A 21700-nucleotide genomic window follows, 5' to 3' on the forward strand; every position below is an offset into this window, starting at 1 on the left:
GCAGAGGGGGCTGGCAAGGAAGGGGGCCAGCAGGCCCACCCTTCATAGAGAAAGTTCGCCAACCTGCACCCATACACAGCAACTTAAACCCAAGTTTCTGCCAGGCCTGCGGTCTGCTTTTCAAAACTAAGATAAATACCCATCACGAACGGATTGATTCTTTCACTCTTATTACTGTATAAACGCTGCGCTTACCATTTGTAACCAAGTGTTCCTAACAGGGCACCTCAACGCTACTTAAATCTGAGCTTAATGTTTCGTAGCTTTTGGAGACTTTTCTAACAGCAGCCGTGGGTGACAGAGATCAAGGAGGACATGTAATTTTGTAGAGGGAGGGGAAGGAGAAAACACCATTTAACAAAATCGTTTTGAAAATCCTTCAAGTTAAAAACCTTTGCAAAAACACTTCTGTCGGTTCCCGCCTCTGACACAGACGGCGAGCTTCCCTGATGGGGGCGGAGGGCCCCCGAGCGGCAGCGCGCGACAAGCAGTACCTCCATGTGTCTCTCCAGCTCCTTGAGCAACGTGGGGTACTTGTCCAGGCGCATGAACGGTCTGCTGAGGCCGGTGGTCAGCACCAGGATCCCCGGGCTGCTGGCGCCTCTGGTCTCCATGAATTCTCCCAGCTGCTCGCTGAGCAGAGAGAGTGGACGGCGTAGCGGTTAGAGCCCGCACACAGACAGAGGAAAGGCCCGCCCTGCCGGCAGCACCGGGTTGGGCAGCTAACGGGTGCTTAGAGCTCTCTGTGCTTAGAGCCACACTGGCGCCGGCTACATTGAGACACCAAATGTGAACACCCCCAGAAGGCTCATGCCATCGCTCTCGTTACGGGCAAACCCAGCTGGGCATAACCCGGCACGGGCGGTCCACTAAGCAAACCCACACCTTCCATTCACGGAGGCCACCTGAGCAAGCCTAGTTCACAGCTGAGCTAGAAGATGGCCATCCTCTGGGTCCCTCGAGCTGGTGACACGAGGGCCACAGTGAGATGCTTTACGGCCACAGTGAAGTGAACCGGGGCGCAGATGCCCTGGCCGCGCAGGAGGCCGCCCAACAGCCCCGAAGCATTCTGTGCAAGCAGCAGGCACGAGGCAACACCATCAAGTAACGGACTCTTCCACTTAGGCTTTAAGATGTCAAAAGCACGGTCACATCACCACCTCGCTTAGCCTCATGGTAGAGCGCGACCACACTTGTAGATAAGGAGACTGAACGCATATCTGGAAATCCAAAAGCTGAAAGCCGTGCCTGCCTATCTCCCCACTCCTGCCACTTTCACCACACTGCTCATCTAACCTGGTGACCAGCAAGGCCCTCGTGAGGCCTCCATGCTCACGCACTCCAGGTTGGCCCCAAATGCTCCAGTTCAACAGCCACGGCATCCGGAATGACCCATGAAGGTCCAGCGTGCAGCTGTGAGCATCATGCTTGGTCACCCGCATCAGGACTCATGCCAGGGACTGAAGGTCTGGCACCTGCGTCCCTAGTGCACACGACGTTCGGGGTCCAGGCTAGAAGCCCCACCTGTGTTCCTCACTGTTGCCCCTGTGCACCACTCGAGACGGGGGGAGTGAGGGGCAGACAGGCTGGGAGAGGAGCAGGCAGCAGCTCAGGTCACCCCTGTGAAGAGCAGGGTGACCGCTGAGCCCCCACGTCGCACTGCAAAGGACATTATACATGAAGCCAAAAAATGTGAGAATCCCTAAGAATATCAGAGCACATCAGTCCTCAGTGCAGGTTGCCTGATCTGACCTCAGAGACCCAGCCACTGCCTCACCTCCTCCATCCCTTCCTCCCCAACTCCGCTACACCTGCCCACCACTCAAGCTTCTTGGGAACACCAGTCACACTCAGTGCTCCTGGTGAAAACATGTACAGTACTTAGGCTAAAGCACTTGAAACTGCTAGTTCAAAAGTAACAAGCAAGAATAGTTTCCTAAAGTTCAACTAAACAGAGCTCACGTTGGAAACGTCAAGACAAGAATCGGTGTTGGCACAGCCTGCCTCTTACCCAACCACAAGTGACCTCACGTCAACTCTGCGACCACACCTACCAGGGAAAGCAGTTCACTTAACTGAACCAACTCAAAAATAAATGGTTTCAAACTTCAGGTTGAAAACCAATCAATCACTATGAAGCTAGTCTTACGTTTCCTACACATGCAAGACTTCTTTAGAAAGCTACTGCTCCCTAAAATTGGGTTAACAAACATTAGGAGGCCTGGTTAAGCACGGGATGCTGCACTGCAGTGAGAGCGCACGACTGGGCTGTGTGAACACAGCAACGGTGTGGGTTAGCAGTACCTGCCAGCTGCCTGCCTACCCACCTATTCAACCACCGATACACACACACACCCCCATGTACATCCATACACACACACACATACACATGCATACACACATACATCCACACACACATATACATCCATATACACACATACATGCATACACATACATATACATCCACACACACATGCATATACACACAAATATACATCCATACACACAAATAAACACACATATACTTCCACACACCATATACATGCATACATATACATACATACACATCCATATACATCCATACATACACCCATACACACATATACATCCATACACACACACACACACATACATCCATACACACACATATATACACACACCCATACACATATACACACACATACATATACATCCACACACACACATACACACACACCCATATGCATCCATACACACACATACACACATATGTGCATACACCCATACACACATATGTACATATACATCCATACACACATGCATATACACATACACACACACATATACAACCATATGCACACATGCATACGTATACATACATACATACACACATCCATATACATCCATACACATATACACCCATACACACACACCCATACATCCATATCCACACATACACCCATACACATACACCCATACACACATACACACACACACCCATACATACATACCCCCATACATACACCCATCCATCTACATCCATCCATACACACACACACAGACATATACATGCATACATACATACATTTACAGGTTTTTAAATCAACCTTTTAAAGAAACATATATACATATTTTGAAGGTATTATCAAAGTCAAAGCAAATTATAAAAAAGGGAGGTTTCACCTAATCCTAATTATAAAAACAACACTCTTACAAGGACAAGAAAATGATTTTCATCCCTATAGCTCAGCCCTTCATGGTGATACAACTTAAAACCAAAGAAGTTGTTGAGCCTTCTCTGGTGTCGTGTCGGTGTGTGTGCGTGCGCACAAGACATGAGACAACATATCTGTGTTCAGAACTCCAGGTCTTCAGAGGATGGTTCTGTCAGGAAAATCCTGGGACTTCGAGGATGGAAACCTGGCACGGTGGTGGCCCAGGGTCTACGCCAGGGACCATGGGGCTCTGTTAGCCATGAGCAGCACCCGGGAGCACCTGTGCCTCCTCCCTTCTTCCACACAGACTTCTCTCCTCTAGGAGGGGCAGGTAGCCGAGGAGTGCCCCTAGGAGGATCCTCCCAGCCACTCCCCTGTGCTCAGCTTAAATGGAGGGACAACTACAGAAAGGCCTAGGAAGGACAGAGGAAAGGGGACTACAGCTGGGCATCCGAATCCCCAGCAACGGTACCTTGGCCTGCCACATGGCGTCATTAGCGCACACACCCACACGGGAGGGCACCCAGTGGGTGTGGAGGTCTCCATCGTCCTTGCCAACAGGTGGGGGCTGACCCCAAGTAGGGCCTGGGAGCCCAGGGTCTGGCCCCTCTGGCTGTAACTGCTTTGTGTCTCACAGACACGGAGCCTGTGCTACTCTCCTCACTTCTCATTCCTCAGCAATGGCCGTCTCCTCCAATCACCCTACCCGTCCCTACACAGGAGGGTGAAATGACAGCTTTACAGGGGAGAAATGCATGTGTTTACCAGCATTTCTCTAAGTGTTGGAAAACTGATCAAGCACAGTCCCATAGAATCAAAACTTTACAGTACTAGGAGTATATTTTGACTGCTTTACTTTTTTTAAGAGACCTAGAGACTGCATGGGGGGGGGAAGAGGGGGAGAGATGGGGGGGAGGGGGAAGAGGGGGAGGGACGGGGGGAGGGGGAAGAGGGGGAGGGACGGGGGGGGAGAGGGGGAGGGACGGGGGGGAGAGGGGGAGGGACGGGGGGAAGAGGGGGAGGGACGGGGGGGAAGAGGGGGAGGGACGGGGGGAAGAGGGGGAGGGACGGGGGGAAGAGGGGGAGGGACGGGGGGAAGAGGGGGAGGGACGGGGGGAAGAGGGGGAGGGACGGGGGGAAGAGGGGGGGGAAGAGGGGGAGGGACGGGGGGAAGAGGGGGAGGGACGGGGGGAAGAGGGGGAGGGACGGGGGGAAGAGGGGGAGGGACGGGGGGAAGAGGGGGAGGGGACGGGGGGGAGAGGGGGAGGGACGGGGGGGGAGAGGGGGAGGGACGGGGGGAAGAGGGGGAGGGACGGGGGGAAGAGGGGGAGGGACGGGGGAAGAGGGGGAGGGACGGGGGGAAGAGGGGGAGGGACGGGGGGAAGAGGGGGAGGGACGGGGGGAAGAGGGGGGAGGGGACGGGGGGAAGAGGGGGAGGGACGGGGGGGAAGAGGGGGAGGGACGGGGGGAAGAGGGGGAGGGACGGGGGAAGAGGGGAGGGACGGGGGGAAGAGGGGGAGGGACGGGGGGAAGAGGGGGAGGGACGGGGGAAGAGGGGGAGGGACGGGGGGAAGAGGGGGAGGGACGGGGGGAAGAGGGGGGAGGGACGGGGGGAAGAGGGGGAGGGACGGGGGGAAGAGGGGGAGGGACGGGGGGAAGAGGGAGGGACGGGGGAAGAGGGGGAGGGACGGGGGGAAGAGGGGGAGGGACGGGGGGAAGAGGGGAGGACGGGGGAAGAGGGGGAGGGACGGGGGAAGAGGGGGAGGGACGGGGGAGAGGGGGAGGGACGGGGGGAGAGGGGGAGGGACGGGGGAAGAGGGGGAGGGACGGGGGAAGAGGGGGAGGGACGGGGGAAGAGGGGGAGGGACGGGGGAAGAGGGGGAGGGACGGGGGAAGAGGGGGAGGGACGGGGGAAGAGGGGGAGGGACGGGGGAAGAGGGGGAGGGACGGGGGAAGAGGGGGAGGGACGGGGGAAGAGGGGGAGGGACGGGGGAAGAGGGGGAGGGACGGGGGAAGAGGGGGAGGGACGGGGGAAGAGGGGGAGGGACGGGGGAAGAGGGGGAGGGACGGGGGAAGAGGGGGAGGGACGGGGGAAGAGGGGGAGGGACGGGGAAGGGGAGGACGGGGGAAGAGGGGGAGGGACGGGGGAAGAGGGGGAGGGACGGGGAAGAGGGGGAGGGACGGGGGAAGAGGGGGAGGGACGGGGGAAGAGGGGGAGGGACGGGGGAAGAGGGGGAGGGACGGGGGAAGAGGGGGAGGGACGGGGGAAGAGGGGGAGGGACGGGGGAAGAGGGGGAGGGGGGAGTGGGGGGAAGGGGGTGAGGGGGGGAGTGGGGAGGGAGGTAGTGGGGGGAAGGGGGGAGGGGGGAAGGGGAGAGGGGGGAAGGGGGAGGATAAAGAGAGGGAAGGATGGGGCGAGAGAGAGAGAGGGAGGGAAAGAAAGAGAGAAACCCCTAGCAGGCTCCATGCTCAGAGCCTGACACAGGGCTCAAACCCACCAACCAGGAGATCATAACCTGAGCCAAGATCAGGAATTGGACACTCAACCAACTGAGCCACCCAGGTGCCCCTCAACTCCTTTAACTATAATCCATGCAGGGCCTTTCCAACCACAAGAAAAACCAGAAAAAAGTCTATTCAGAATAGTCATGTTTGATACTACGGGATATGAAATTTTCTAACTGTATTTATGGCAGAGAAAAAGTACCAGAACTAAGTTCTATTCCTCACCCCTCCAGAAACTAAGAATTTAAGAGAAATTTATGCAAACCAAAGTAACTTCTTCCAACATCCATGATCTTAGAAGGCCACAACATGTGCAGTTCAGTCTTTACAGATCATGTTCTATTTTAAATCTAGCACGATAAAACAAAACAGCTGGTTCCTGCCGCTTCGGCAAAACAATGGCTCTTTCAGCTTAATTTCTACTGATGCTGGTAACCTTACACAGCACATCTCCCCTGCAGTTACTGAAAGGACACTGTGGACTCCAACAAAAGGAACACGCACGCAGAGAACTACCATGCAGCCAAGCAAAAAGTTAACAATTACAGTGCTGGGAAAAAAACAAAACTCATTTTACAGACTGCATTATGAAACCTAACTCATTCAAAATAGGCAGCCAGGAACATACATCTACTATTGCGATAACGTGAAGGGTACCTGTAAGTTCTTACTCCAAAGCATGGGCAGTTCTGTGCAGGCATTCCCAAGATTCACACTCAGACTTTAAGCACAATAAACAATCCTACGATTGCAAACAAAGACCGTACAACTTCAGATCAGTACACTGAATCAATCCTTCAAAAATATACTGAAGCACAAAATAGATTAACCCGTAAGCGTGGCAGCTTTAAGACGTCAACATGCATAGGAAGCAGGACAGAGGTTACAGGTTAAGACGCCAGATGAAACGTGGTGAAAGGGGCCAACCGCAATCCCGTCTCAAGTCACCAACTTACGCTTGGGAAGCAGGGTCTGACTGGCGGGCAGAGCGGGGCCCCTCACTGCCCAGAGACCTCAGGAGGGCACACAGGCAGCGCATCCTGCCCCACCAGGCGCCCACAGGCCCGAGGCTGGCCCTCCCAGAGCAGGCCTTGTTCCCCCACCCCGCGACATGCCGTGGGTAGGTGGCACAGAGCTTGCCCCGTCATCGTGGGGACAGGCGGCACCGACATTCCAGTGGGGACGCAAAGGGTCACTGCCGTAATAGCACATGAGAGGGATAAACAACACCTACGCGCAGGCGTCTCCCTTCAAAGTCTGAACGTTTTTGGAAACTAACAGTCTGAATCATTTTAAATGTGGTCTTCCGGACTCACTTCTACAGGGGAAAATATTTAGCATCAGCCCCAACACTGCCCACCCTACCCACACTCTCTATACTCCCAGCCTGAACCACACCCCCCAAAAAGGAGGGAGAATGACAATTTTACCCTAACATCCTGTTTGCTTTCTATAGATCTCCCCCACTGCCACGTCACTAATTCCTAATCCCTAATTGTGATTCTCACAAACACAAAGGTAATCCTTGCATTTAACTTCTGTGGACATCCTAATTCCCAGGAGGAGGTGGCAGAACACTCACGGGCACACAGGCTTCGTGGTTTTAGGAAGGTGTACACCCACACAGCCACCCCCTGGCACAAAGGCGAGGAGGCAGACTTAACAGGAGAGCACGCCACAGTCCTCCGGGGTTCCCTTCTGTGAACCCTGTACATCCTGACCTCCCTTTCTTTGGCCCCCCCAGCAGAGTACGTGTACTCCTTCGTTTTAGTGCACATGGAGACCCTGCGGTATCTGAGCACGCCCAGAAAGTCAACACACAGGGTCCTCCACAGGGGTGCAGATGGGACCACAATTAGCATTCATGCTGGAGCACTCACCTCGCTCACCTGGATCCGGTCTACACGTTTTGCTTACTGCTTACAATAACCCTACCAATCGGCACTCAGAGAAGGGATCTAAAACCCAGGGAAAGCAGGGGACTTACCCACAGCTCACCAGCTGAGTTTGAGGCAGGGCTCAAACCAGGCCAAAACAAGCCAGAGGCCCTCTCTCCACTGCCACCGAACCAGCCACACTCACAGGATGGTACACTTGAGCTTCAGCTCAGTTTACAAAGAGCCCAGCCATGTCTGCTTACCAACAGTCCTTAAGTTTTAAGTTGAAATACTTCATTAACTATTTAACTATAACTGGGGCGCCTGCGTAGCTCAGTCAGTTAAGCATCTGACTCTTGATTTTGGCTCAGGTCATCATCTCACGGTTGTGGGTTTGAGTCCCACCTCGGGCTGTGACTGACAGTACCGAGTCAGCTTGGGATCCTCTCTCCCTGCCCCTTCCCCACTTGCACTGTATCTCTCTCAAAACTAAATCAACTTAAAAAACATATACTTGGGGCACCTGGGTGGCTCAGTCAGTTAAGCGCCCGACTTTGGCTCAGGTCATGATCTTGTGGTTTGTGAGTTTGAGCCCCTCATTGGGCTCTATGCTGACAGCTCACAGCTTGGGGCCTGCTTCAGATTCTGTGTCTCCCTCTCTCTGCCCCACCCATGCTCATGCTCTGTCCCTCAATAATAAACGTTAAAAAAACTTTTAACTAAAATTAAAATTACATATGTATGTATGTATATACATACATACATACACACACACACACACACACACACACACTTAACTAGGGACACGTGGGTGGCTCAGTCGGTTGAGCAACCGATTTCAGCTCAGGTCACGATCTTACCAGTTGTGAGTTTGAGCCCTGCGTCAGGCTCTGTGCTGACTGCTGACAGCTGGCAGCCTGGAGCCTGCTTCAGGTTCTGTGTCTCCTTCTCCCTCTCCACCCCTCCCCCACTCACTCTCTCCCTCTCAAAAATAAACATTAGAAAAAAAATCTGTAATATGTATGTTTAACTTACCCTTCATGCTACTAAAATTTTTTTTCATTTATGGTTTAAAAAAATTTTTAAACTGCTGTTTTCAAAAGTCACTGTGAAAATTTTCCTAACACACTTAACTAAAAGTTCATGCCTGAGAAGCAGAAACAGAATCTCCGCGCTCAGAGCAGCCCTGGCCAGTGACTCAGCCACTCTTCTAGCACCTTCCGGTTCTTGGGAAAAGACATGGGCTTTTCTCGCCAAACCAGCAGGAATCTGTACAGTCTGTTTCACTTGTTTTAATTTTGTTCCAGGTTGAAAAGCTGAAGCCAATGGTCTCCAATTTAAGGTTGTACCTGTAAGACCCAGCCCTAATTTTATTTTTTTACAGTTCTCTTTACATAATACACCCGAAGTACAGGAGTATTGTACGGATGAGCTAATAAGCTCCTCTAACACAACACAGGAATATCTAACATGTGCAAAGCAGAATGCAAGGTGACACTCAGTTCTGTGCTCATGACAGGTAATTTTCATATAGGCTACAATTCATTCCAAACCACACATGGTTGCTCACACGTGTGTTCAGACTACCGTTAAGCAATGAAAGTTCCTATGATAAATTTATTCTATGCACTGCTCTCAGGCCAGGCCCGTATGACTACTGAGTGCATGAAATGTGGCTAATCGAACTGAATTTTTAATTATTTTTTAATTAATGCTTAAATGAATTTAAATCTAAATTTACACAGCTACGTCATTAGGTAGCAAAGCCCTAGAGATATGGCCTTGCAATTTTTGGGCATAGAATAATGTAGTTTGAAGAGCACACTCAGCATTACCAAAATATTTTCTCTGCCAGGCATTTTACATTTTTATACACACACACACACACACACACACACACACACACACACACACACACCACACACACACCACACACACACACACCACACACACACCACACACCACACACACTGAAACCTTGAATCGCAAGTAACTTGCTGTGCGAGTATTCTGCAAGAGAAGCAAACATTTCTAATAAATTTTAACTTGATAAACGAGCAATGTCTTGCAATACGAGTCATATCGGATGCCAAATGTCACATGATCACAACCAAGTCAGTGGTTCCTGAAACTCGCTTTGATGTATGAGTGCTCTGGGCTACAAAAGCATGTTTTCCAAACAAATTATGCTCATAAACCGAGGTTCTACTACATAAAAACAATTTATGTATACAGATAAATATATATGTGTATACACACACACACACACACACACACACACACACACACACACAGTAAAACCTTGGCATATGTGTAATTATGTATACTGGCCCTAATTTTCAATCCAGCATTTTCTCTCACAGCCAATCTAATTACACTCCATACTTCCACTCTTAGGAACTAAGAGAAATGGGATCTAGCATCCTGGATTTAGCCTACAGCTCCATTCCAGAACCCTACCAGCTCCTCAAATCCACTTTCCCAAGGGCTCCAGGCTGAAGGGAGACTTTGGAAACACCGTTTTCTACTCCAAGAATGCTACTCAGAACCTGAGACCCCATACCAATGCTTCTCAGGCACTCAGCTTAAGAGGTAATTAAAACACAATAATCGTTGAACAAACAAGTGAATACCAGCACTGTATTTCATGTAACGTATGGCCCACACAAGCCAACGTGGAGGGAACCCCTTGCCAAGAAGTCCCTGCCCTCCAGGTAAGGGTGTCTGGCAAGTGCACCTGTGCTCCGTGAGAACGTTCACTGCAGATGGGTGGTTGGCACAATACGCGAGGTACAAGGTTTTCATCTGTGGCATCAGATTTAAAAAGCATCCTCCAACTCTCTGCTGAGCTTCTGGCAACCTAGAGATACACAACACAAAGGAAATAATCCTAAGTTTCATAGAAAGAAAATTGCCAAGTAATGAACACAAAATCTGAGACCTCCTTGTAGACCACCTCCGTGAAAACAAAATCTACAAATCCCAGAACCTAAGTGTTCACACCAGCAGTCCAGCAGGGAGAGGTATCTACCTCGAAAGCGGCTCTGCTAGGAAGCACCAAACTAACACCCTTCCTTTTCTCCAGCATCCAGCCTCCACAACCCACCTGCACACAGCACAGCCAAAGCCCCACAAGTCCGACTTTGGATGGTGAGAGAAATGCAGATCATGAACCTTTAAGTTTTGTACAAAAGGAGAATTATAAAACATGACTACTTGTTGGCAAGGTTTCTACTTAAGCAGCATCAAGACGCGTGCATGCGCGTGCGCACACACACACTACAGCCCGCCTTCCCTTCAGGTAAAAGTTGGAGACAGAGCACAGCCACAGACCCATCTCCTCCCAGGTCTAGGCCGGGGCAGTTGCTGAGCCTGGAAAGGCCGTGAGCTCACAGTAACAGGAAGAACAGAAAGCGATCAGCACCACCAGTGGAAGCAGAAATGCGCACGTGGGGCCGTCCTAACCAGACAGGCACGGCCAACTCCAAGATGGAGGCCAAGCCCTCAGCTGGGCGCAATCATCTACAACGTTCCACCTCCGGCTACAGCCTCACCATTCCTATCAAACGGACTTCTCTCTCCTGCAGATACACAAACCTTGAACAAAATATAAAACCAACCTCTGCAGGTGGTAGAGAACCAGGGAGGAAGATTCTGGAGACGTCTGGCATTTGGAGAAGGAAAGGACACAGGGTGTGTCTCCGGTTCTCTGTACCTCGGGGCCAATGGTGGCTGAGGCTGGCTTGCGTAGGGCAGCTAAACCCCAAGAGAAAACCACAGGATCTGGCTGAACGTGAGCTGATGGGACGTGGGCAGGGGACGATGACACCTCGGACTGTGAACCTGAGCTCTGCTCCGATCTGAGGACTTTCAGAACACTCACGATCAAAGATAAGGGGAGCAGTTGATCAGGAAAGCTCATCTCCGACCCTCCGCTCTCCTGTTCCACCATGGCAAATCCAACATCTCATGCCAACGCACCGTGCCCTTGAGGAACTCAACCGAAACAACACCTAAGTCCTACTGAGTAAAGAGCCAACACAGGCCTGACTAGGTGCTGGACTCTCAGCTCATGTTCCCTCCCTGAATTTCAGCATTCAGATCCGTACATCTGCGGTGCAGACGGGGAGATCCACGTGCTTTCACAAGCCTGAGGGGAGGCCCAGAAGAGGCGCCGCAAACGTACTGTAAAAATATGAACTCCTTCAGTCCAAGTTCTCGACAGCCGGTGGGGGAAGCAGGGGCAAACGCCGACTTCCACTTGCACACCCCGGGGCTGGCCTCCTGCAAAGACCCCAAACTGAGGGCCAATCACCTTCATTTACCAAAAGGAAAGCAGTGATTGCCAAACTCCTCTCTTCATGGCCACCTAAGTCAGGCCACTCACATGAACCAAACCGCTCCAGGAGGAAGCAACGTGAATTTGTCTGAAGGCCAGCACTCACTCTGCGCTTCCCCTGCACACCTTCCGGGATGAAGGGCCTGGAGGGGCCTGGAACCTACTCCGAGCACAGCCAGCTGTGCGCCTGGGGCCCAGGGGGCAGAGCACCCCTCACCACTTCCCAGACTAAGACAAGAAACTACAGGAAGGACAAACCAGAGACCAACCAGATCCCAAGAGAAAAAGTTACCTCATCCTTCTGTCGGCTAAAGAAATAGAAATTGCAATAACAAGTGCCCCCCTCTTGCATCAAGTCCACAGGTAAACAAACCTCAAATGTCACATGGTGACTTACAACCTACAAAGTTCTCACATATGTCAAGACTTCAAGTCCTCCAACACCCAGCAGGCACTTGGTCAACTAAGTGAACTACACTACTGAGATCAGTAAACTGACCCTAACCCTTAAATGTTTCACATTAACCAAGAACAAAAGAGTCGCGCACACACACACACAAAAAAAAAGCCAATCTGGTGGCCAATCAATTCAGAACATGCCTCCCCACCCCAAAAACACCTTGGAAAGAAAACCAAGCCGGGTATGTGCGGGCAGCACGTTCCAGACACCGCATTTCACTATCCTTGGATTTCCGGCGGCCAGGAGCAACCCTCGCACAGAGCCTCTTCCTCCTCAGGCTCCTCACCCCTGCCTCCCCCATCCGCCCAACACTGTAAACTTCACTGCTCCCCGCAAGACGCTCTCCTTTCTCATCAGGAGACCTCGCCTTCAAAGACCCCAACTAGAAAAACCAGACGTCAGAAACACAGCTTCTACTAGAAGAGTTGATAACCCAAAAGATTCAAAATAAAGGTTTCCATCTTCGGAAATAGGAGTTCTAGAATCAGATCAAAGCACATTCTATACCTACCCGTTGTACTAATCTGAATTTCACAGATTTTTAGCGTCGTACTTACTTGGTGCATTCTTCTAAAGACTGTACAAGCATTTGCTGGAAAGAACATATCTCTTCTAGATTTCCCATTAAATATGAAATGTTTGCTGAACTTAACCTAGAGCCAAGAAAAAGAACAGTGAGACTATTATGTACTGTGTCACTCTCCTGTCCCACCCCAGGGCCCTATTTGAGTCTCTAACCCACTAAAATCCTTACTTCTACAGCAAACTGGTACAGTGGGTTCCGTTCCACCCTCCATTCTGTGAAAACCTGAGCAAACAGCCTAGGCAATGACAATGCTGCAATTAACACAGTTTATCATCCAACTTACTTCTCGCTGGTCTGCAAAGGCCGCAGGTAGGTAGAAAGCACAGTCTGAAGTTCTTTAGAATACTCATTTTCAGTTTCCAAAATATTCTGTAGCACCTACAACAAATGGTGAATAGCATTATTCGCCACTAAAACTCATGAGCTTTGACAAGTGCATCAGCATCATTCACTTTACAGGTTGCTTCTACATTAATACTAGTGTGCTTAATATCATCACTTCCTGTGACTTAACTACCAAAACCCACGTACCGAATTCTTACTATAGCTACGTAACAGACTTCATCTCATTGCCACACACATAACACAGGCACACCTAGAACGAGGCTGGGAGCACCAGGGTAGCCCGGTCAGCTGAGCATCCGACTCCTGATTTCAACTCAGGTCATGATCTCACGGTTCATTGGATTGAAGAGCTTCAGACTCCATGCTGAGTATGGAGCCTGCTTGGGACTCTCTCTTCGCCTCTCTCTTTCCCTCCTCCCACCTCAAAATAAATAAACTTTAAACAAAACGAAGAATGAGGGGGGCACCTGGGTGGCTCAGTCAGTTGAGCGTTGGACTTTGGCTCGGGTCATGATCTCACGGTGGTGGGTTCGAGCCCCGCGTCAGGCTCTGTGCTGACAGCTCAGAGCCTGGAGCGTGCCTCAGATTCTGTGTCTCCTCCTCTGCCCCTTCCCCACTCATGCTCTCTCTCAGTCTCTCAAAAATGAATAACCGTCAAAAAAATTTTAATTAAAAAAAAAAAAAAAAAAGAGTGACGCTGGAACCAACTCCATCATCAGAAAGTACTGCAGTACTGCCCCATCTGTTCAGATGCAAAGAAGAAACCACAGGTAATCATAACAGCAAGGACACAAGGATCAATCTCTGACACTGCGTCGTGCATAAGCAGCCAGCCACTCACAAAAAGGATATCCTGCACATCCCACTTATAGTAAGTCCAAGAACAGGCAAAACTAATCTAGGAGGGCAGAAATCAGAAGGGGGGAGAAGTGACCATGGGGAAAGGGGCCAAAGTTTCCAGGGTGATGGACATGTTCTATATTGTAATTTGAGTAGTTGTTATAGACCTTGTCCAAGCTCCATGAACTGTACAGTTAAGATCCATGTATTTTAACATATGTAAAATATATTTCAACTAAAAACATCTAGTTTGCTCTTCAGATTGCACTTAGCAAATCTAAATCAATTTCATTAGAGAACAGTCTCAGATCTTATACACATTTATTAAATATCAAAGGTCCACCAGTAGAAAATCCTTAAGAAGCCACTACTTTAAAGACGGAACAATGATGAATCAACCTTAAAATGTTTCCTGATACCCTAATGTTAGTACAGCAAATTCAATGAAAACAACTTTATAATTCCTAAAAACAGGTTTTAAAAAAATGCAAAACAGCTGGGCTGAAAAATACGCCTCAGGTCGCTTGCGTGGCTCAATCAGTTGAGGGTCCAGCTCCTGATCTCAGCTCAGGTCATGATGTCAGGGTTGTGGGATCGAGCCCTGTATCAGGAGGTCTGTGCTGAACATAGGGCCTGCTCGGGACTCTCTCCTCCTTCCCCCACCCTTCTGCCCTTCTCCCCAACTTTCCCTCTAACAATACAAACGTTATCTATGAAAAATAAAAAATAAGCCTCTTGGCATCAGTAACTGCCAAGAGCAAAGGCCCTCCCCAGGCAGGGTGGGAAGGTGCCTGGACGAGGGCAGGCAGGAGACTCCTCACCGAGGCCGAGCACACCCCCGGAGCCCAGCAAGGTGCTCTATGCTAGCATCTCTAATCCTCAAAGTCTTCCTCTTGAGGAGGCCAAGATTCAAGTGGAGAGGGTAAGTATCCCCCCAAATCAGACAGCCAGCCAAGAGCGGGGCCGGCGTGTGCATCTTGATCTGCGGCCGCACGGCCCCCTCACCGCCTCTCCGGCTGCCAGGACGAGGGCAGTGGGACTTGACAGAAGCAAGGAACGTAACCCCTTCCTCAACCACTTTCCATCCCCCTCTGGCCACAGACCAGCATCTTCTTTCCTCACATAATCACGTCACACATATCTTCTGAGCATCCACTAGAGTCCTACAACGCGTGATTTCGTCTTCCAAAACAAGTTGCCTAGGTCCCGCAGAAAAGCCGTGCAGAATAAAGACAAACGTGGTCCGGCTTCCCCCCCAACTTGGTAATTAAAATACGTGCTTAAACAAGTAGAAGTGATCAGTAAGCCCAGTTTAGATTTCCACACCAGTAACACACACCACGGATTCTCCACCTGTTCGGTACATTTTCTGTGCGCTGACCAAAGAGCACGGTCCCTCACGAGGAAACGCAAACCCGAGTGAGTAACTTCCACACTACGCTGTGTGCGATGAAGACAATCGGCTGCTTTCACGGAGACTTCGGCTCTGGTTTCGCCCCTGAATGGGTCTATTCATGCAGGAGTGGGGGAGAGGGCCACAGGGAGGGGGCGGCGCTCCAGGAGCTCATGCCTTTGTGGGGAAATCTGGGTGTCGATCCCAGGATTACAATGTCTTCCTTCGAAGAAATGGTCATTGGGCACGAATGTCAAAGGAACAGTGGGCAGAGAACATACTGTGACACCAGCCACTGTAGCAGAAAATCAGACGTTCAACCAGATCTTGTCCTTCTAAAGTGACATGAAGTCAACCAAGTAGAATATTCCTTGAACTAAAAACAAAAACTCTGTCACAGTAAAGATGAAAAGTCTTCAGTGTTCCAACAAAAATTAAATGAGGATCTCATGTCAGGAGTACAAACACTACAAAGCAGCAGCAGAGCACATGTGAAAACCTGCACACCTTTTATAGGAGGAGGGAGACAAGTGCAAGAACACCTCCCCAGCGTGTGACGATAGTAAGACGGCATTTCCCCCATCACAGCACCAAGCACAGTATGCGGATATAGAAGCCTCCCGTAAGAATGTACCAGAAACAATGCCAAAGAAACCTCTGCCAAAAAGTGACATCAAGGCAGTCAAGTTAGTTAATGTCAACCACCAGTTAGAAACATGCTCTTCCGGTGTGTGCTAAGGACAAGTTCCGTAATCCTCCCGTCCCAACACTCCCCGTCACACTCAGCTGTCCCACCAAACACTCGCCCCAGACCAGACAGGGCTGACCTGACCGAGTCCCGCTGACGCCAGGAGCCACCCCCTCCCCGCCCCCTCCCCAGCTCCAGAGCACCTGTCTCCCCCTCCGGGACTTGCGCGCGCTCTGGCTGCTGCAGGACCCCATGTGACTCCCCCGCCAGGCTCCAGCGCTCCATGCCACGAAGGCTGGTCCCACACGTCTCACAGCAGAGCAGCCTCTGCTCCACAGCTGGGGAGGGAGGCCGGCCTCCGCCTCAGCGAGCTCTCCCTCAGGCGTGAGGCGTGGAGAGCCCCCGCCAAACAATGGGGCCACACAGGAGGAGGACATCAGGCAAACCACACAGACAATCCCAGAGCTGTCAGCCGTTACAGCAACACAAAACAAAAGGACTGACTTCATTACCCGCAGACGCACAGAAACTCACTTCATTACCACCATTAAAAGAGTGCTCAGTATCGCAGATTTTACACGGGAGTTGCAAATTTCACCGCAAATTTTGGTAGGTTTCATATTTTAGGTCATTGAATCTTTTAAAAATAACTTATTTACATATAAGAAACAAGTTTTCTTAGAGATTTGATCAAGATGGAAAGATCATCATTAACTAAAACCCAACTTCTAGAAACAACTTTGGTTTGGTCCTAAGCACGCCCTTGAAACAGTAACAGATTCAGACAACAGGAAATAAGCCACCCGCCCCTCCCTACACAAGGGAAAAATCATCCTTGCACGTTTCCTTTCAACCCAGTCTACTTAAACTGTACTTACATTCTCAGAACACAGATTCGAAGACCAGACTTGAGCCTCTGGGGAATGACAGGAAGGAACAGCCTGGCCTCGCTGCTGCAGGAAGCAGTTCCAAACCCCCTCCCCGGCTCCACAATCCACCCCCTACCCCGACCCCCCAGTCTCCCACCGGCAGGTACTGACTGAACAGAGCTCTCTCGTCTCCACAGGTTCCCAGAAGAGTCTGGAAGGGCCATGCAAAGGTTTTAAGTTATTGTGTCTTTTGAAAAAACGTTACAATATTTCTAAATTTCGGGGATTCAGGAGGCCTTGGGATAGATTTCTTCCAAACGCTAAAGGCTCACAAGGCAAAAGCTCCAGCAGAAGCCTTGGTTCCACTGGGCTACAGATTGCTGCAAGAAGCCGGCCTCAGCAGACAGATGTCCACGACCACATGGTGATACACCAGGGGCCAGCCCCGGGCACCCAGCAGACCTGGGCACAAATCCTGGCTCTGCACAAGTCTATGTGTCTGTTTAAAAAAGGCAGTATTGGGGGAACAGGGTTATTTTTTACAGGGTGGGGACACTCAAGAGTATCAGCTACCTGACACAAACCTCGTAACACAGTCTTCAAACCCAAACCCAGAATCCTTCATGGTGCTCCTTCTTACACGACTCCATTAGCCAGGAGGTATGGACTAAAAAGCAATCTTGGTTAAGGTGTTAGTTAACCTTGGGAAGCAAAGGGAGAAGGAAAAACAGCACAAGTAGGGCTTGGGGCCAGTGCAGGTCTCTGTGTACAGAGGCTGGGCCAGCTGTCTCGGTCTCCCCTTGGTCCAGGATGCAGAGGCTCCAAGCAACTCAAGGAGCCAAGAGGAAAGACACGCACTATTTCTCCAGAGCACAGCAAAAGTCCATGGAAGCTGCTGTAATGTTCTATGAAAAAATGCACGCCTATCCCTTGTGTTTATTAAAACTAGTCATTGCTGGGGCGCCTGGGTAGCTCAGTCGGTTGAGCATCCGACTTTCAGCTCAGGTCATGATCTCACAGCTCGTGAGTTCGAGCCCCGCGTTGGGCTCTGTGCAGACAGCTCAGAGCCTGGAGCCTGCTTCTGCTTCTGTGTCTCCCTCTCTCTCTGCCCCTAACCCACTCGCATTCTGTCTGTTTCTCTCAAAAATAAACATTAAAAAAAAATGTAAAAAAACTAGTCATTGCTACCTATCATAACCTCAACATTTCACAGGCAAAAGCTGCCCTGCCTTTTCATTACACTCGGCACAAGCAGAAGTTCCCCGCTCCCTGTTCCCATAGATAAAGAGTTCTGACACAATGCCCTAGATAAAAGTGTTCAATAGAACCTAAAAACTAAGCCAGTACCACTAAAAGTGTCAGGTGGTAAGGACTGGTCTTCCCAGATGGACATACTTAAAAAACCTCCCTCTCTGATGATGACTGAGGAACCCCCTTCATCTCCTAAAAGAAGGAAACTCCAGATCTCTCACTCTGTCTGGGGGCATCAGCTTACACAACAGAAATGCCTTCTCTAAGCTCTCTCTACGGGACAGGTCTTACCATCCTGCAGGTGCACTCATGTTCTTCCGCTGTTAAAATCCAGCAAGCTCAAGCAGGCCACAAACGACAGATTCCTGTCACCCTCGACTGCAGCTCTCCCAGGTAACCCCCAAACAGGATGCCCATTTGCAAAGAGAACAGTGATGCCTGATGCCCCAAGTGTTTCCACATGCTCGTCCTTGCTAATAACCCTGAAAACCTCAAGGCAAACACTTCACCAGGCTCCTTAAAGCCAACACTACAAAAGGCCAAAGCCAGGATCACCAAGCCATCTGACAATTTAGTGCCTGTGCAAGCAGCTGGGGAGCTCCCTCAGGCCTACCCACAGACAGGGCACCCCCCCCCCACCCCCCACCCCACCCCCGCTCCAGCAGCCGAAGCCAGGGATCTCCTGATCATTCACTGATCTAGGACCCTAAAAGCAGGTTTCCATTTTCCCATTTCAAAATAAAGGGAATGGCTGTGGCTGGCTTTGTCACAAAGACAGAGCAACTCCGTAGTTCAGGTGCGTGGATCTTCTGTCACTGCTGCTCTCAAGCCTGACATCCTGCACAGCCTGGTCTCCGGTGCCAGAGCAACCCCCCAAAGCCACTCCTACTCATGTCATCAAGCGAGCAAGTCTGCCACTCCGGAGAAGCTGTTCTCTCCGGCACCCTGGGTGTTTTGTTTTTTAATTTTATTTAAGAAATTTCTACACTCCATGTGGGGCTCAAACTCGCGGTCCAAAGACTGAGCCACCCCATAGCACAGTTCCTTCTATCTTCTATGCCAACATTTTTACATTATGAAATCGCATTACCTACATAATTTCGGATTCTGCTTATTGCACTCAAACATGTATTTTAGGTATTTTTAAAGCTTCGTGTGCATTTTCAATAATTATAAACATATGTGCCACCGGTTACTTAATCGTTCTTGTACTGCTACACGTTTAGGTTGCTTACTTTTATTATTATAATAATCCTATTAAAACATCTTTGCACCGACACCATTGAACACGCTTTAGGTAATTTCTCTGGGGAGGATTCCAAGTAGTAGAAGTGCCAGATTAAAGGGTTTGACTGTTTTCAGATTTTTATACGCAACCACCAGGCCACTCTCAAGAAGCCCTGTGTGGATGTACATCCCACTGTCCTTAGAACTGAGGATTCTCCTCACCTCTCTGCTCCTCACGACCACAATTTTATGGTAAGCTTACCCACACTGTCAGAGGGCTAGACATAACATTTGTGTCCTCCCCAAATGCCGGGGTTTTGGGCATCTCGAAATCCCCAGTGAGGGGTGCTGCAGGCAGGGCCCTTGGGACGAGGCGGCCAGACTTAAGAGAGACCTCTGCCACATGCAGACAGGACAGCAGGCGGCCCTCTGTAAACCAGGAAGAGGGAGTCCCCCAAGACCCGAGCGCGCCGGCACCCTGAGCTGACTTCCAGCCTCCAGAACCGTGAGGAGCCTTTGCTGAGGAGTCCACCCGGTCTGCGGTGCTAGTACAACAGCCCCAACAGACTACAGCACAGCTCCCACCCTCCCCCATTTTCTACTGCTCACATCCTTTCCTACTCACCCAGAATCTTCATGTATTTGCCTTAATGAGCTCCTCAGTCATTGAAGATCATCTTATCTTGTTGAAATTGTTACAAACGTTCCACTCAACTTGTAATTTGGTTTCTACTTTTATTAAACTTTTATGGAGCCTATCAATTTTGAGCTTTCCCTTTGTTTTCATTCATTGCTTTATGTTCTTTCTAAAAAGCCTCCTCCCACTCCAACGCATTAACTGACCACACACAGATCCACAGGCACAGAACGAAAGCCTGGTTATGCACAATCTTGCTTTGAGCAATCTTTGGCTACACACTCAAGTCTGCAGCTCTGAGTATGAATACCCGGAAGCCAGGCTTTAATGAAGCAAGCCCATCAGTGACCGTGGGAGAGATAAACTGCAATTAGTCAACAAAAGGAACAAGCAATCCTGAGAGTAGGAGACATCAGAATCCAGAATTACTAAGCTCCTCTAAAATGTCCAATTTTGAGGGGCACCTGGGTGGCTCAATCAGTTGGGCACCTGGGTGGCTCAATCAGTTAAGCACCTGATTCTTGATCCCGGCTCACGTCACAATCCCAGGGTTGGGGGATCGAGCCCCGAACTGTGCTCTGCGCTGACAGCATGGAATTGCTTGGGATTCGCACTCTCTCTGCCCCTCCCCTACCCGTGCACATGTGCGCTCACTTTCCCTAATAATTTTCCAGTGAAAAATTACAAGATGTTCAAAGAACCAAGAACACATGACCCGTGCACAAAAACAAGGCACTGAATGGAAATGGCCTGAGAGGCCCCGGTGCTGGCTTAGCAGATAAAGTCTTCAAAACAGCTACTCTAGGGGCACCTGGGTGGCTAGGTTGGGTAAGCGTCCGATTTTGGCTCAGGTCATGATCTCACAGTCTGTGAGTTCAAGCCCCACGTCGGTCTCTGTGCCGACAGCTGGGAGCCTGGAGCCTGCTTCGGATTCTGTGTCTCCCTCTCTCTCTGACCCTCCCCCATTCATGCTCTGTCTCAAAAATAAACATTTAAAAAAAAAAAGAATTAAAAAAAAAGCTGCTCTAAATATGTTCAAACAGGGACTTCTGCTTTTGCCTGTTTCTGTATGGAAATCATACTCCATCCAACGAAGTCAAAAGCTGAACACACTGAAAAATCAACTCCTGCTGGACCCCTATGGTAGAGAGGACAGGACGCAAGGCAAACCCCCGCCCCCAAGTCTGGAGAGGCCAACACACCCTAGGAGCCCCACTTGCCGGAGCCCGGGCGCCCCAGAAGAAACCACACTATGAGCCAGCAACAGGGTGGGAAAACGTGAACCATCATGACGGACTGCTAGAGGCTCAGTGCAGACAAGTGTGAGTTCAAAACTCTGGCGGAGACCCAGTCGTAGAGAGGCCTCCTCAGTACTGGGAAATTATCATCTAGGAGTTTGACCAAATTCCCAAAGCCTCAGAGAAAAACACCCTTGGGCTTTCAGCGGAGAAAAGAAGAACCACTGGAAGAGCCATTCAGAAATAACAGC

The 21700-nt window shown here is 50.4% G+C and overlaps 1 protein-coding gene across 15 annotated transcripts in view; it reads right to left on the bottom strand.

Annotated features, from left to right (window-relative positions):
- Positions 1-21700, bottom strand: part of ARHGEF7 (Rho guanine nucleotide exchange factor 7) — a 135099-nt gene that overhangs the window by 28100 nt on the left and 85299 nt on the right. For 13 of the 15 annotated variants that reach the window (XR_008425057.1, XR_008416812.1, XR_008416721.1 and 10 more), the window contains 4 exons: positions 13245-13339; positions 12933-13028; positions 10314-10436; positions 495-633 (listed from right to left, as the gene is read on the bottom strand). Coding sequence is in view for 11 of the 15 variants with exons in the window: in XM_019443876.2 (XP_019299421.1) it covers positions 495-633; positions 10314-10436; positions 12933-13028; positions 13245-13339 (453 nt within the window). In the remaining 4 variants the exon portion in view is untranslated. Of the gene's footprint in view, positions 1-494; positions 634-10313; positions 10437-12932; positions 13029-13244; positions 13340-16430; positions 16497-21700 lie in introns of those variants that run through there. The other 2 variants (XR_008416845.1, XM_053888575.1) reach the window with 1 other exon arrangement.

This window comes from Panthera pardus, unplaced genomic scaffold (genome assembly GCF_024362965.1).
Source record: "Panthera pardus isolate Hobbes unplaced genomic scaffold, ASM2436296v1 HiC_scaffold_1, whole genome shotgun sequence".
NCBI lineage: Eukaryota > Metazoa > Chordata > Mammalia > Carnivora > Felidae > Panthera > Panthera pardus.